Below are 14,135 nucleotides of genomic sequence, written 5' to 3' on the forward strand. Positions count from 1 at the left end.
AAACGCTAGCGGAGAGGGACTATCCCACCCGTATGCCCCAGTTTACACCCCCCCCCGACCCCCTTGCCTGAGCAAGATATGAAGCTCATTTCCACGATCGAAAAGATTTCCCTGCGGGCTGCTTAGCGGTTGACGAGCGGTGTGAATGTTGTCAGTGAGGAAGGAATCACACAGAAGAGAGAATGCACAATATATGGAAGGTTTACATTTTCATTACAAAGTCTAAAACCCGCAATCACATCGACCCGTCATCTTTCCAAAAACAGGTCAGAACTCCCCGCCCACCTCCAGCATCTCCACCCAAGCCCGGCGCGGTCAAGGCGGGGAATCGAAACTTAAACCTAAGGAAACCTGGGAAATGTAGTTCTTAAAGAAACCCCTGCTTCGGTCCGCGTTATAGAGGGCAGCCCAGGTCTTCACTTGTATTCGTTTCCCCTAAACCTCCCTGAGGTGGAAGGCTTTGGACTGCGGCTCCCTATATTATGGCGCAGTACTTTCAGAACGACTGTCCGGTTCACACATCTGTACGTGAAGCAGGAAATTAGTATCATAAATTAGTACCATTTTATCCTTTACCGCAGGCAGCCAAATATCTTGGGCAGTTCTGATGAAAGATGGAAAAAAAGAAGGATAAAAAAATGCAAGGACTGGGAAGAGGCAAAACAAGAGATCTAAAATGGATCTTGCGTTTGTTTCGTTAAATCTTATAAATACTCATTCAGCATTGGGCCTTAAGTCATAAAGAAAAGTGAAGAATGACATTTGCATGTTTCCAATATTCCAAACTTGACTTATAAATTACATTGGAAAACTATGAATAATATACTTTATATTATGCAAGATGGGGGGGATGGAATGGGAGATGTTTTCCAGAAGTGTGACTTACCATTACTTCAGTAAGGAAGGAAATTAGATATATTAGTATTCTCATACCATATCTCTATAGAAGTGTGTCTGCTTTTTGGAAAAGCTGGCAGATTTTTTCCCCCAAAATTGTATTTGTTAGCAGAAGTAATCACATGAAATGAGTATTCATCAACAAATAAACTGATTTCATGGTCATCCAGAGTTGTCAGAAGACTATTCTCATCAGGTTTTCTCAAATTTGTTGCTTTCTAGATACATTGAATTTCAGCAAAAGTGGTCAATTTGGGTGCCAAAATCCATAAAAAGGATTGAGGCTTGTGTAGAATGTGTGTGTGGAAACCAATCCTGGAAATTCCCAGCTAGAAAGTAACTTTTCTTCTTCTTGTTGTTGTTGGGAACACTCTAGGCTAGAGGCAGTGCTTTTCAACCTTAGCAACTGTAAGACAAGTGAACTTCAATTCCCAGAATTCTCCAGCCAGCATTGGAAGTGATGTCCACTTACCTTAAAGTTGAGGAACATTGCTCTTAAGAACACTCCAGGATTTTTTAAGCATCCTGAGCCGGCACGGAATGCCGACTGACAGGCAAGGGAGGAAGTAAAGGTGAATTGAGTGTTCTGGGAGATAGCATGGGTGATACCGATTACAAGCATTACATACTGCAGGTTCCACTTACTGAAGTTTTTAAAATTAGTGCAGTATCTAAACACTAAAACAAACTACCATATTTTTCAGAGTATAAGACACGCTACTCCCTTCCTAAAAGAGGGTGAAAATTTGGGTGTGTCTTATACACCGAATGTAGCCAAAAAACACGGGGCACAGGAGGCGATGGTCTGTGGCAATCCCTGCAGCCTGGAATAGCAGATTGGGGGTATTCTGGGAGGCCGATCCACCCACCAATAAGATGCTCACCCTGAATCAGGCTGCAATAAGTGCTGAATCTGACATGGTTGTTTGCTATTTGCTGCAAGGATGTGTCAGAGTTTGCAGCAGCAATCACATTCAGAAAGCACACACAAGTAATTGATTAAGCAGGATTCAATAACTTCTCTTTATATAGAACACATTAAGTAAACATACAATATCAAAAGCAGGTTTTCCAATATGGTAGTTCAACAGAGAAGTTTCACTTTAACTTTTAGATATCAGCACAGCATGCACCTTTACAGTAATACAGAACAAGGCATGCCCTGGCTCCTTGCTGTCTCCTTCTTTGTTGCTCACACAGCAAATACTGTGTTTCCAAACAGCCCTCAACTTTCTCACACACTGATAGGATGCTATGAATACCATGGATGCTGGTAGGCAGAATTTTTTATTTCCTCCCCAAAATCTAAGGTGTGTCTTATACTCCGAAAAATATGGTAAAGAAATACTTTTAATAGCTAGTGAAGCTATGAGATTTTTTTTCCAAGTGGAAAAGGTAATTGAAACTAATATACCCCTGTTCATTTTCCAATTTTAATTAGTTTTCTAAAGGGCAGTTTATTAGTTCAAGTATGAAGAGTGCTTTTCTAGATTATATTTCTTCATAAGATTGTAACAGCATCTATTAAAGAAAACACCACAGGGGCTCACTTACTTACATGTCCTGAAATTACAAAATTGATTTCACAGCCAACTAGCTCAAGTAGAGGGAGAAATAGTTTCTTATAACATGATCAACCTTCATATAATAAACTAAGCCCTGCCCCATACAATGATAGTCTTCAAGTAATTAACAAATGGTATGAAGCAGGGGTTTCAAACCTGATTGCATTGCAGGCCTTATTGTGACATATTGGGATTTTTTTTGCCCTTACAGGGCTGGGATAGGCATGGCCTGCGCAGGGGGGATCCAGCTGTGGGTGTGCTTGACATGTCTGGTATAGTTATGAGAAGCGTTCGTTTTGGTATCTTTATATAACTTCCTTCTGTGTACTGAAAGCAGCAATTCTCTCAGCATTAGTTTTTGGGATCCTGAGTAGGAAGAGGTTGGTACTGCACTTGTGTTGTAGGTTTTGTTTGCAATTGGAAGTCACAGAGAAATAAAATACTGGGACACCATAGATCCCTGATGGCAAACTTTTTCTGCACCGTGTCCCAAAAAGGTTGCATGGAAATGCTGCACGTGTGCGCCTGCGCGCTCCTCAGGGCCGTACTCTGGAAAAGCTAAGCTTCTGGGTTGTAGCACACATGCAAGTCCGATGACCACAAGAAGGCTGGATTGATATAATTCAGATTTTAAAAAATTCCAGATTTCCTAAAACATTTCATCCCTGGAAACAATCTGCTTTACACATCTCTGATCATTGCAATTCCCTAGAGAAGCTGATAATTCTATAAACATTGAGCATTATTTCTTAGTGAACATTTCCTAGTTTCAGAAAAAACAATCTAAAATGAATTTTATTTTATTATTGGCATGCTATGCCTACCATTTTATACTGCAGGTGATTGTGAAGCGTTCTATCACTACTTAATTTAACATTTGAAAGTGAGAACTTTATATGAAAAGAAATTATAAGACACTTTAAGGCTGGTTTCAGTAGCAGTTATTTAAAAAGTTCTACTACAATTTTATTCATATGCCTCAGGTGTTGCTACAAGTAAACATTGGTTTCAAACCATTTTAACATGATATTTTGCAAATGTCTCATTCAAGTGTGAAACAGGTGTTCAAACACTGCAAGTTTCAGTTTTGTACTAGAAGCGTGATGACTCCTGAAATTCACATCTGGAACAGTTCAAGATCAAATGTTCTGCACATCTTTACTCCTTTCTATCATTCAAAATCAATGCCAGTTTGAATATTTATTCATCAAACTTGTATGCTGCCCATCTCACCGAAGGTGGCTTTGCAGCAATCTTAAATACAGTACAGAAATAGCTGTTTTTAGCATTCGTCGTTAACAATTAGAACATCTTTTTCAGTTTATATGGTTATGAAGCAAGAATCAGTTCTGAATCTTTAAATCTAGACACATGAATTGATTCACAAGCATCCTTGTTTTTCCAGTAGAACATTTATCAGATGTTATTTGCCAACTAAATAATACATCAATATATAAAGATTATGCATCGCTAATTTAACAGAACATAAAATTCCACAACCCCACCCCCCACCCCCGTCTATATAACAGTATTCTTCAACCCATCAGAGAATCTTTAGGCGATGTCCTAAAGATTTAAGAAAGGAAGTTATAAATCTGGCTGAGTATACTTTAACCTTTAAGAATTCCAGAAAAGAACATATATATATTTCCTCACTCAAATTGAAAGAAAAATAAATAGAAGCTTTCAATGAAAGCATATAGTCTACCAAGCCACTCTGAAGTGGAGCCCCCAAATCCTTACAAAACTCAATTTTAATAGTCCACTGATGCCATCGTGTGTCCATTCCAAATATGCCCAAATCCAATAGATACATTCCTCCCGTGATACGTGACTGGAACATTCATTATATTTCCACATATTCAGTCTGTTCCATGGCAACACTGCGGGATTCTTTGGCTACCATCAGTCGCATTAATTGACTGTGGAATTTCTCATTTTCTTTACATCTGAGCCTGATCTGTCCTATAGAGTAGACACTGAAAGAAAAAAAAGCATAGGGAAAAGACTCATCAGGATTTCTCTGAACATAATTTCACACACACACGCCTGCTATGCTGCTTCAGTGTGGCAGTGGGGGAATGTTTCTGGGAGGGATACACAAAGAATGCCAGGATTATGTCAAAATTACATTTTCCAGCAGGGTCATCTGTGACATTAAGAACTTCCACCACCACCCCTCCCAAAAGAGGCACCTTTTAGGGCAACAGTTACAGCAATGTAGGAAGATGCTGGAAGTATAAGAACAGTTTAGCAAAAGCACCATTTCAATACTATGCTGGAAAAAGCAATGATAAAAACACTCCTGTATTTGTCAAAAATAAAAACCACCTGGATAGATAATAATAAGTGATTGATGATCCAGTGCTGTGTGATAGCTCTCAGGTTTGATTGCATCCAAAATGCCAGATGAATAAAGCCAACCACTTTCTATATTATGGTCTTAAAAACATATCCACCATTTCAAGGAGAACATCCATGAATCATTTTAAAACTCTGAACCTCAAGAGGAACTGTGGAATTAAATCTTATTGTATACTGCCCAGAATCCCTCTGTGATGGAAATGGATCTTAATATGATAAGCAAAATGAAATAAATAAGTTAATATGAAAAGAAATTACCAAGAACCAAGAAACAGAAGAAATCAAAATGGATATCACAATAGATAAGAGAAATTGCCAAGAACTGAAGTTAAAGCCAAGAATATCAAAGATCTTAAGAACATATTTAACAAATAATTTCAGAGAACTGTTTGTTTTAAAAAAAACAGAAACCATACTACAAATGACATCTATAAAGATAGTAATGTGATAAACAAGAAAGTCTTCCAAAAGTTCCTCAAACTCAGGAGATTCCAATCTCACACTGATCTGCTCAAGGCTATCAATAGATGCGTAATAACAGACTCAAAGAAGTCAAACATATACAGAAGGAATACAGGAAGTCCTTGATTTACAACTGATCACTTAAAAACCATTTGAAGTTTCAATGGATCTCCTCTCAAAAGCTATTTATGATACAGTTCCAACATCATCTCCCCTTCCCACCCGATCACATTTTGAGCATTCAGCAAGCAGTCCATATTTACTGACGTTTGCAATGCCCAGTGGTCATATGATTACGATTTACGACGGTTTTGCTGGAAACCAGTATTTACTTCCTGTTTCCAGCCAAAACTGGTCCATAGCAAACAATGACAATTGTAGCATTTGCTTAATGACTGCAGTTTCTATAACAGCCACCGTGAAAAAAATTGTAGAATCACGTAGTGACCTACTTTATGACAGTCACAATTTATAACTCTAATTGCCAAGCTCAAGTTACAACTGTCAATTGGGGACTACTCTATACAGCACTGAAATTCTGTACATATTTGAGACAACCAAGAGACGAAGATACTCCTTAAGAAGAATTCACACGAATTCTTAGTACAATCAAATGCAATTAGATGAGCACACTGGTCATTACTAATTGAGAAGGCTGCAGATATTGATGGAATATCTACACAAATGTAATAAGTAACAGAAGACAATCAGTTCTAATTCACTATACCAACAAATCTGGAGACTGACAGTGTGGTCAACCCTATTGGAGCTTAGTCTACATACCACAATTAAAGAAGACTTAACAGAATGTGGAAATTATCACATGTTAGCAAACTAACTTTCTCTGAAGATTATAGCCCTGGAAATGTGGAATGATGAAGCTGGTTTTAGAAAAAAAATAGACAGGAAGAATAGGTAATAATTTCTGAGGCATCCTGGTTAATTGAAAAAGCCAATAATACCAAAAAGAAGTCAATATATGCTTTACTGATTATAGAAAGGCCTTCATTATGTCAAGCACGTTATGGAATGTCCTTAGGAAAATGAGAATCCCAAAACATCTCAACTTCTTCGTACAAAGCCCATATGACAAAGGTTGGAAAGCTACAGTCTACACAGAACATAATAAAAACTTATTTTACAGTTGCAAAGGAATGAGACAAGACTATATATTCTCCCTTATTTATTCAACCTACATGTGGAAAATATATTGAGTAAGGCTGGACTGGAAGAAGATGAGCATTTAAAATTATAAGAAGAAATATCACAACCTGCACTACACTCATGCTGATGTCATTAGTCTGATAGAGGTAAGTGATCTCAAAGTTCTAGTAGTGCAAGTCAATGATGACAATGAAAAAATGGCCCTACAAATAAATATAAAGACCAAACAAATGATAACAGAGAGAACAATCAGAATTGACAACAAAGACAGTGATCTGGTGGATAACTAATGCATTTCAGAATCAATCATCAACAATAAAAGGACCAGCTGTCAACAGAGAATTTGGTACGGTGGTTATGAAAATCTTGAAAAAGATATTCAGATGCCATGATCATAATTCTTATGGCACAAGGCACAAATGACATTTGAACACATGGTTCAAGTAATCATATTTTGGATACATTCTGCAGACTGTACTCTATTCAGATGTCCGTAACATTGAGAAAGAAAAAAAAGGGGGGGGGGGAAGATAACCAAGAGCAAGGTGAGTGCCCTTGATTACTACAGCAATAGGTGCACTGTTAGGAGACCTGAAGGGCCAGGTTGGAGTCAGATTAGAAGAGAGGTCTATCCATGTGATCACCCAGAGATAACATTGATTTGATGGCAAAATGGTTTTTAAAAGTCTAAACACATACTTTGCTCTTTATCCTCATAATCATGAGGACATAAAACAGCTGTTACAATGTAGTTTTAGAATGCAAATTAAGCTGTTATGACAGAAAGACCTAACAAAGGAGAAGCAGCGATTATGAGGACAAAATATATAAAAAGAAAGTGCAATTGACCAAATTATTTTTTTTAGTTATGTGATCCCTTTTGCGAACTTCTGACAAGCAAAATCACTGGGAAAGATAGATTCACTTAACAACTGTGTTACTATTTTAACTGCAGTGGTTCACTTAACTACTATGGCAAGAAAGGTCATAAAATGGGGCAAAACTTAATGTTTAACTTAGCAACAGAAATGTTGGGCTCAGTTGCAGTCGTAAGTTGAGGACTATCTAATTAAAATCGTTCTTTAGTGCAAAGTTAAAGCAGAATCAGCTACTTCTAATCAGGATATCTAAAAAACTAACGCTCCCAAGAGTTTAAATATATATATATAAAATATATACAAAGGTTGCACTTCCTTAACAAGTAACAGAACTGCCACAGGTTGCATGTGGAGCCATTTCTGAGAGCATGCAAGATGTTGCTCTGTCAGCTCTTGTGTGCATGTGCACGCTGGCAAGCTGATTTTTGGCCTTGATTTTTGGCCATTTTTCGCCCTCCAGAGGCTTTGGAGGGAGAAAATGGCTCAAAGGGCAACCCAGAAATCCGTCCCACAACTTCTGGCTTGCGTGTTGGGCTGTTTTTCACCCTCCCCAGGCTTCAAGAGGGCAATAAACGACCCAACACACCTCCTGGAAGTCCGGAGGCTTCAGTGAGGCAAGCACACATGCAACGAGAGGTTGGGTTGTACGTGCATGTGCAGGGGAGGGCATTGCATTATGGATGTGGGTCCGCATGTGTGTGATCCCCCCAGGCTCCCCACGTTTTGGCACGCCTCGACAAAAAGGTTAGCCATCACTGCTCTAGTCCAACCACTTCTCAAGCCGGAGAACCTATATCATTTCAGACAACTCTAATGTTCAATCTCTTCTTAAAAACCTCCAGCAATGGAGCACCCACCGCTTCTGAAGGCAAGTCATTCCACTGACTGATTGTTCTGTTAGGAAATTTCTCCTTATTTCTAAAGCAAATAAGCTTTCTCCTTGATTAATTTCCATCCACTGCTTCTTGTTGTGTCTTCAAGTGCTTTGGGGAATTAGATTAACTCCCTCTTTTTTATGGCAGCCTCTTAATATTGGGATACTGCTATGTCACTCCTAGTCCTTTTTAATTAAACTGGACATACCCAATTCCCGCAACTGTTCGTCATATTTTAGACTCCAATTTCCTATTCATCTTTGTTGCGCTTCTCTGGACTCTTTCTAGAATCTCAACATCTTTTTATATGTTAGCCTTTTTGTTGGCTGAAGCACACTGCTGGTTCATATTTAAGAAATTGTTCACTAGGACTGCAAAATTCCTCTCAGAGTTACTACCGTTGAGCCAGTTACCACCTATTTGATACCCGACATTTGGCTTTTATTGCTTAAGTGTAGAATCTTACTTTTCTCACCACTGAATTTCATTTTGTTGGATAGGGCCCAGTATTCAAGTCTGTGAAAATCCAGCTAATGTCTTCTGGGGTGTTGGCTATTCTCACTAGCTTGGTGTTGTCTGCAAATTTGATGAGTTTCCCTTCTACCTCCTCATCTAAATCGGTTTATGAAGCTGTTGAACAGTACTGGGCCTAAGACAGAGCCTTTTATTAAAACAGTAGGTAAAAGCTTTTTTATTTATGTACTTATTTAAAAGATTTGTATGGCTGCCCACCATACATAACTCTGGACATTAGGATTCTAAAAATTCATATTTATTCTGAGGTACTGTTTTAGAATTTAAAAATGCCAAAGCATTAACTCTAAAAACACCACATCTTATAAAAATGATTTGAATGCCTCTAGGTTTACACAACTGCTTCTTTGAGAAGTATTAAGTAAATCAGCTAATACATCAACCAATTTTCCTGCTAAAACAATATTGAAAATATGGTTTGGACTTTGAGAATTTAAAATTGTAAATCACATCACCTAAGTTTTACTTACAACAACATCATCTGTTACTTTAATACACAGATTCCCATCACAATGTCGGTACTTGAGTACAACTCGGACCTGAAATGACACGAAAAATCATTTTATTAAAAAAATAAAATAGCATCAATATAGATACACTTTCACAAGTTAAAAAAAATCTAGTTATTTACAAAACTGCCTTAATGCAGTTACACACAGCATTTCAACCTTTAGCCCTTTTTCATCTGATGAGAGCTCCCAACCAAGGCACACTTGAAATGAACAAAACCAATGTATCTCCTTTACACAATCCTGCTTAAGCATACAGGAGCTGATCGTCCAGGTTTTGTACAACTCATTGCAACAGCCACTACCAAAGAAGGTATGTTAATTCAATAGTGAAATATTGATATTCAAATACCCCAAACACTAGAAGTTTGGAAGACTTCCTATCACTGAAACCTATTTACTATAACGCTACCAGAAGAGTTATTTCCAAATTTACTCCAGCCAGGAAACATGATAAAGTGAGATCCGTAGATTTGCAATACATTCAACTGTCACAAATAAATTCATGACAATAATAAATAAATAAATAAATAAATAAAACAAATAAATCAAAACTTTTGGTTAATGCCTTTCTACTCTGAGCGAGATTATAGCTTTTCTATGGTTGCCAACATAATTATTACTACTTCGGCACCACCAGAGTTGGAAAACTGTTTTAGTGACTAAAATGATAATAAATACCGCCATCCCCTAACCCATGCAAGTCCAGAGACTCGAACACCCAGTAACCCCTCTTCCTTCTGCTCAATTTTTGAGCGAATTCTCGCCGACTTCTCCTCCACCGACCCTCCACGCTTCAAATCACCTCCATGCCCAAGTACCTTCATAGGGTCGGACAAGTAGAGTTTCTCCCGCTGCGCGAGTGAACTCTTCCCAGGTCTGATAAAGTGGCATAGCTGGGTCCCTCTCACTCGGACCGGGAACGTACAGCTCAGCACTCTGAACAGAAGTAAGATGGCGCTTTTAGACGACCCACATTCAAGCAAGGGATTCTCCTATTGGGTAAGCTCAAGAGTTACCACTAATAGGGAGGCTTGTTATTCAAACGTGGCTCCCTCCCCTCAATCTCCGCCTCTTCCTGCCGTACGAGCGGGACAGAGAAATTCTACAATTATTGCCTGTTACAGAGGCAAGAGGAGCGCCGTCTTCCGGAGCTTAAGCGGTCGCGGAGCAGAGGACAGCGCCCCCACGTGGGGGGCGTGAATAGCTGCCGCAGATCTGAGTCTCAAGGGCCGATGTGACAGAGAAGTCCAGGCGATCACGGCTGGCAGCTCTGGCCAATCAGAAGAAGGTAAATGTAAGAAAGCGAAGGTTTCTCTTCTTGCTTTTAGCATGTCAATATTTCGAAATGCATTTCCACGTTAGGTAGCTTTGCTGCTCTTAATCCATCATGCGTTTTTTAGTTCAAAGGAAAGGAAGGAATGCTGTAATTTAAAATAACGCTAAATATTGAAGAGTGCTATCGTATCTCTGCTCAGTTTTCTCTTCTGCAGAGTAAATCCTCTAAATTGGCTCCAGGTTCTTCTTCTTCTTCTTCTTCTTCTTCTTCTTCTTCTTCTTCTTCTTCTTCTTCTTCTTCTTCTTCTTCCTCTTCCTCTTCCTCTTCCTCTTCCTCTCCTTCTCCTTCTCCCTCTTCTTCCTCCTCCTCCTCCTCCTCCTCCTCCCCCCCCTTCATTATTATTATTACCAAATATGATATTCCAAGTGGGTTCTCACCAAGGCAAAAAAGAGTGGGATAATTACTTCCTACTTTCTACTTACTATCATTTCTTGCTAATACATCCCCAAATAGCATTTGCCTTTTTTAGAAGCTACATCACATTGTTGGCTTATATTCAGTCTGTGATTGATTGGAACATCCAGATCTTTTTCTGTTATGTGAGTTTGAGTTTGAGTTTATTAACATTTATAGGCCGCCCTTTTCCCTGAGGGGACTCAGGGCGGCTCACATAAAATCAGGAAGGGGAATACAAACAATAACGTAGACACACATAAGTAAAAATAATAGGCAACATTCATTCATCATTCGGGAGGGGCGGCTATCTTTGTCCCCAGGCCTGACGGGCTAGCCAGGTCTTAAGGGCTATGCGGAAGGCCTGGACGGTGGTGAGAGTACGAATCTCCACGGGGAGCTCGTTCCAAAGGGTCGGAGCTACTACTGAAAAGGCCCTCCTCCTTGTAGTTGCCAGCCGGCACTGGCTGGCAGATGGAATTCGGAGGAGGCCCAATCTATGAGATCTAATTGGTCGCAGGGAGGTAATTGGCAGAAGGCGGTCTCTCAAGTACGCAGATCCACTACCATGAAGGGCTTTATGGGTGACTAATAGCACCTTGAAGCGTACCCGGAGATCGACAGGTAGCCAGCGCAGCTCGCGGAGGATAGGTGTTATGTGGGTGAACCGAGGTGCACCCACAATCACTCGCGCGGCCGCGTTCTGGACTAGCTGAAGTCGCCGGATGCTCTTCAAGGGCAGCCCCATGTAGAGCACATTGCAGTATTCCAGCCTAGAGGTCACAAGGGCCCGAGTGACTGTTGTGAGAGCCTCCCGATTCAGGTAGGGTCGCAACTGGCGCACCAGGCGAACCTGGGCAAATGCCCCCCTGGTCACAGCCGTCAGGTGGTGGTCAAAGGATAGCTGTGGATCCAGGAGGACTCCCAAGTTGCGAACCCTCTCTGAGGGGTGTAAAATTTGACCCCCCAGCCTGAGTGATGGAATATTGGTCGAATCTTTGGGAGGGAAGCACAACAGCCACTCGGTCTTTTCTGGGTTGAGTACAAGCTTGTTAGCCCTCATCCAGTCCATAACGGCCTCAAGGCCTCAGTTCATCACGTCTGCCGCTTCATTGAGTTGGCACGGGGCGGACAGATACAACTGGGTATCGTCCGCATATTGATGGTATCTTATCCCGTGCCTGCGGATGATCTCTCCCAGCGGTTTCATGTAGATGTTGAATAGTAGGGGGGATAAGACTGAACCCTGAGGCACCCCATATGTTAGGGGCCTAGGGGTCGATCTCTGCCCCCCCCACTAACACCGACTGCGACCTGTCCGAAAGGTAGGAGGAGAACCACCGCAACACGGTGCCTCCCACTCCCACCTCCCGCAGTCGTCGCAGAAGGATACCATGGTCGATGGTATCGAAAGCCGCTGAGAGGTCAAGGAGAACCAGGATGGAGGGATGTCCTCCATCTCTGGCTCTCCAAAGATCATCGGTCAATGCGACCAAAGCGGTTTCTGTGCTGTAACCGGGTCTGAAGCCTGACTGGAAGGGGTCAAGATAGCTTGCTTCCTCCAAGGACCGCTGGAGCTGGAAGGCCACCACCTTCTCAACAACCTTCCCAAGAAAGGGAAGGTTGGAGACTGGGCGATAGTTATTAAGAACAGCTGGATCCAGAGATGGCTTCTTCAGGAGGGGTCTCACCACCGCCGCTTTTAACGCGGCGGGGAAGTTCCCCTCCCGAAGAGAGGCGGTAACAACCGCCTGGATCCAGCCTCGTGTCACCTCACTGCTGTTAGTAACCAGCCATGAGGGACACGGGTCCAGTACACAGGTGGAGGCACTTACAGCCCTCATGGCCTTGTCCACATCCCCGGGGGCAACATCCTGAAACTCAACCCAGAGGTGGTCTACTTCATCCTCTTGTGCCTCGGCTGGAACTGCAGAGATAGAGTCCAAGTCCGACCGAAACCGAGCAATTTTGTCCGCTAAGAATTGGGCATAATCCTCAGCTCTGCCCTGCAAGGGTTCCCCCGCTTCCCTCTTATTTAGTAGGGAGCGGGTTATCCTAAACAGGGCGGCTGGGCGGGACTCAGCGGACGCAACCAAGGTGGCTATATAAGATCTTTTCACTGCCCTAAGTGCCCTGGTGTATTCCTTGGTGCTGGTGGTTACCATTGCTCGGTTCGATTCGGACTTATCGGACCTCCATCGGTGCTCTAGGCATCTCCTCCGGCGCTTCATCTCCCGGAGTTCCTCGGTGAACCAAGGAGGTCTCCGGGATCCGCCACCTCGGAGGGGCCGTAGTGGCGCAATCCGGTCGAGGGCCTCCGATGCTGCCGAGTGCCAAGCAGCAACCAGAGTCTCTACCGGACTGTGGGCGAGAGTATCAGGAATGACCCCAAGCTCCGTCTGGAACCTTAACGGCTCCATAAGTCGCCTGGGGCGGAACCACCTGGTCGGTTCCTCCTCCCTACAGTGGGGGTTTGGTCTCCGGAAGTCAAGCCTCAGTAGGCAGTGGTCTGACCACGACAGGGGTATGATGTCGTTACCCCTCAGACCAAGATCACAAATCCACTGCTCCGAGAGGAATACGAGGTCGAGCATGTGACCCGCTGAATGGGTTGGGCCCCGGATTACTTGGGTCAAGCCCATGGCTGTCATGGAAGCCATGAACTCCTGCACCCCATCAGAGTTTTCACCGAGCGACGGCAAATTAAAGTCCCCCAGGACCATCAACCTAGGGAACTCAATTGCCAGCTCGGCTACCGACTCGAGGAGCGAGGGGAGGGCTGCTGCAACGCTGTTGGGAGGCAGGTACGTTAACAGCAGACCCACTTGACCCTTGAGGTCCAACTTTATCAGCAGAGACTCACACCCGACAAGCTCCGGAGCAGGGACCCTACGAGGAGCTAACGACTCCCGGATAACAATGGCCACACCCCCACCCCTTCCCTAGGCTCTCGGCTGGTGCAGCACCTGAAATCCTTCTGGGCACAGCTCTACAAGGGGGACTCCTCCCTCTGGGCCCAGCCAGGTTTCAGTAATACATGCCAGGTCTGCCCTCTCGTCTACCCCTCCTGTGGGTAGTCCTTGCTTACTGACCACTCATTCAGCAACTGCTTGAAGTTACAGTGATGCTGAATGGAATGGTACTTGCAGCTGCTT

At 42.4% G+C, this 14,135-nt stretch overlaps 1 protein-coding gene across 1 annotated transcript; it reads right to left on the reverse strand.

Annotated features, from left to right (window-relative positions):
* Positions 1-3,797: 3,797 nt before the first annotated feature.
* SRP9 (signal recognition particle 9) lies at positions 3,798-10,238 on the reverse strand. The gene is given in 5 exon segments (XM_032216942.1): positions 3,798-4,411; positions 4,413-4,441; positions 9,210-9,278; positions 10,070-10,099; positions 10,101-10,238. Coding segments are annotated over 5 exon segments (273 nt in total). The 5' UTR covers positions 10,143-10,238; the 3' UTR covers positions 3,798-4,308.
* Between the last annotated feature and the right edge of the window lie 3,897 nt (positions 10,239-14,135).

This window comes from Thamnophis elegans, chromosome 4 (genome assembly GCF_009769535.1).
Source record: "Thamnophis elegans isolate rThaEle1 chromosome 4, rThaEle1.pri, whole genome shotgun sequence".
Taxonomy (NCBI): domain Eukaryota; kingdom Metazoa; phylum Chordata; class Lepidosauria; order Squamata; family Colubridae; genus Thamnophis; species Thamnophis elegans.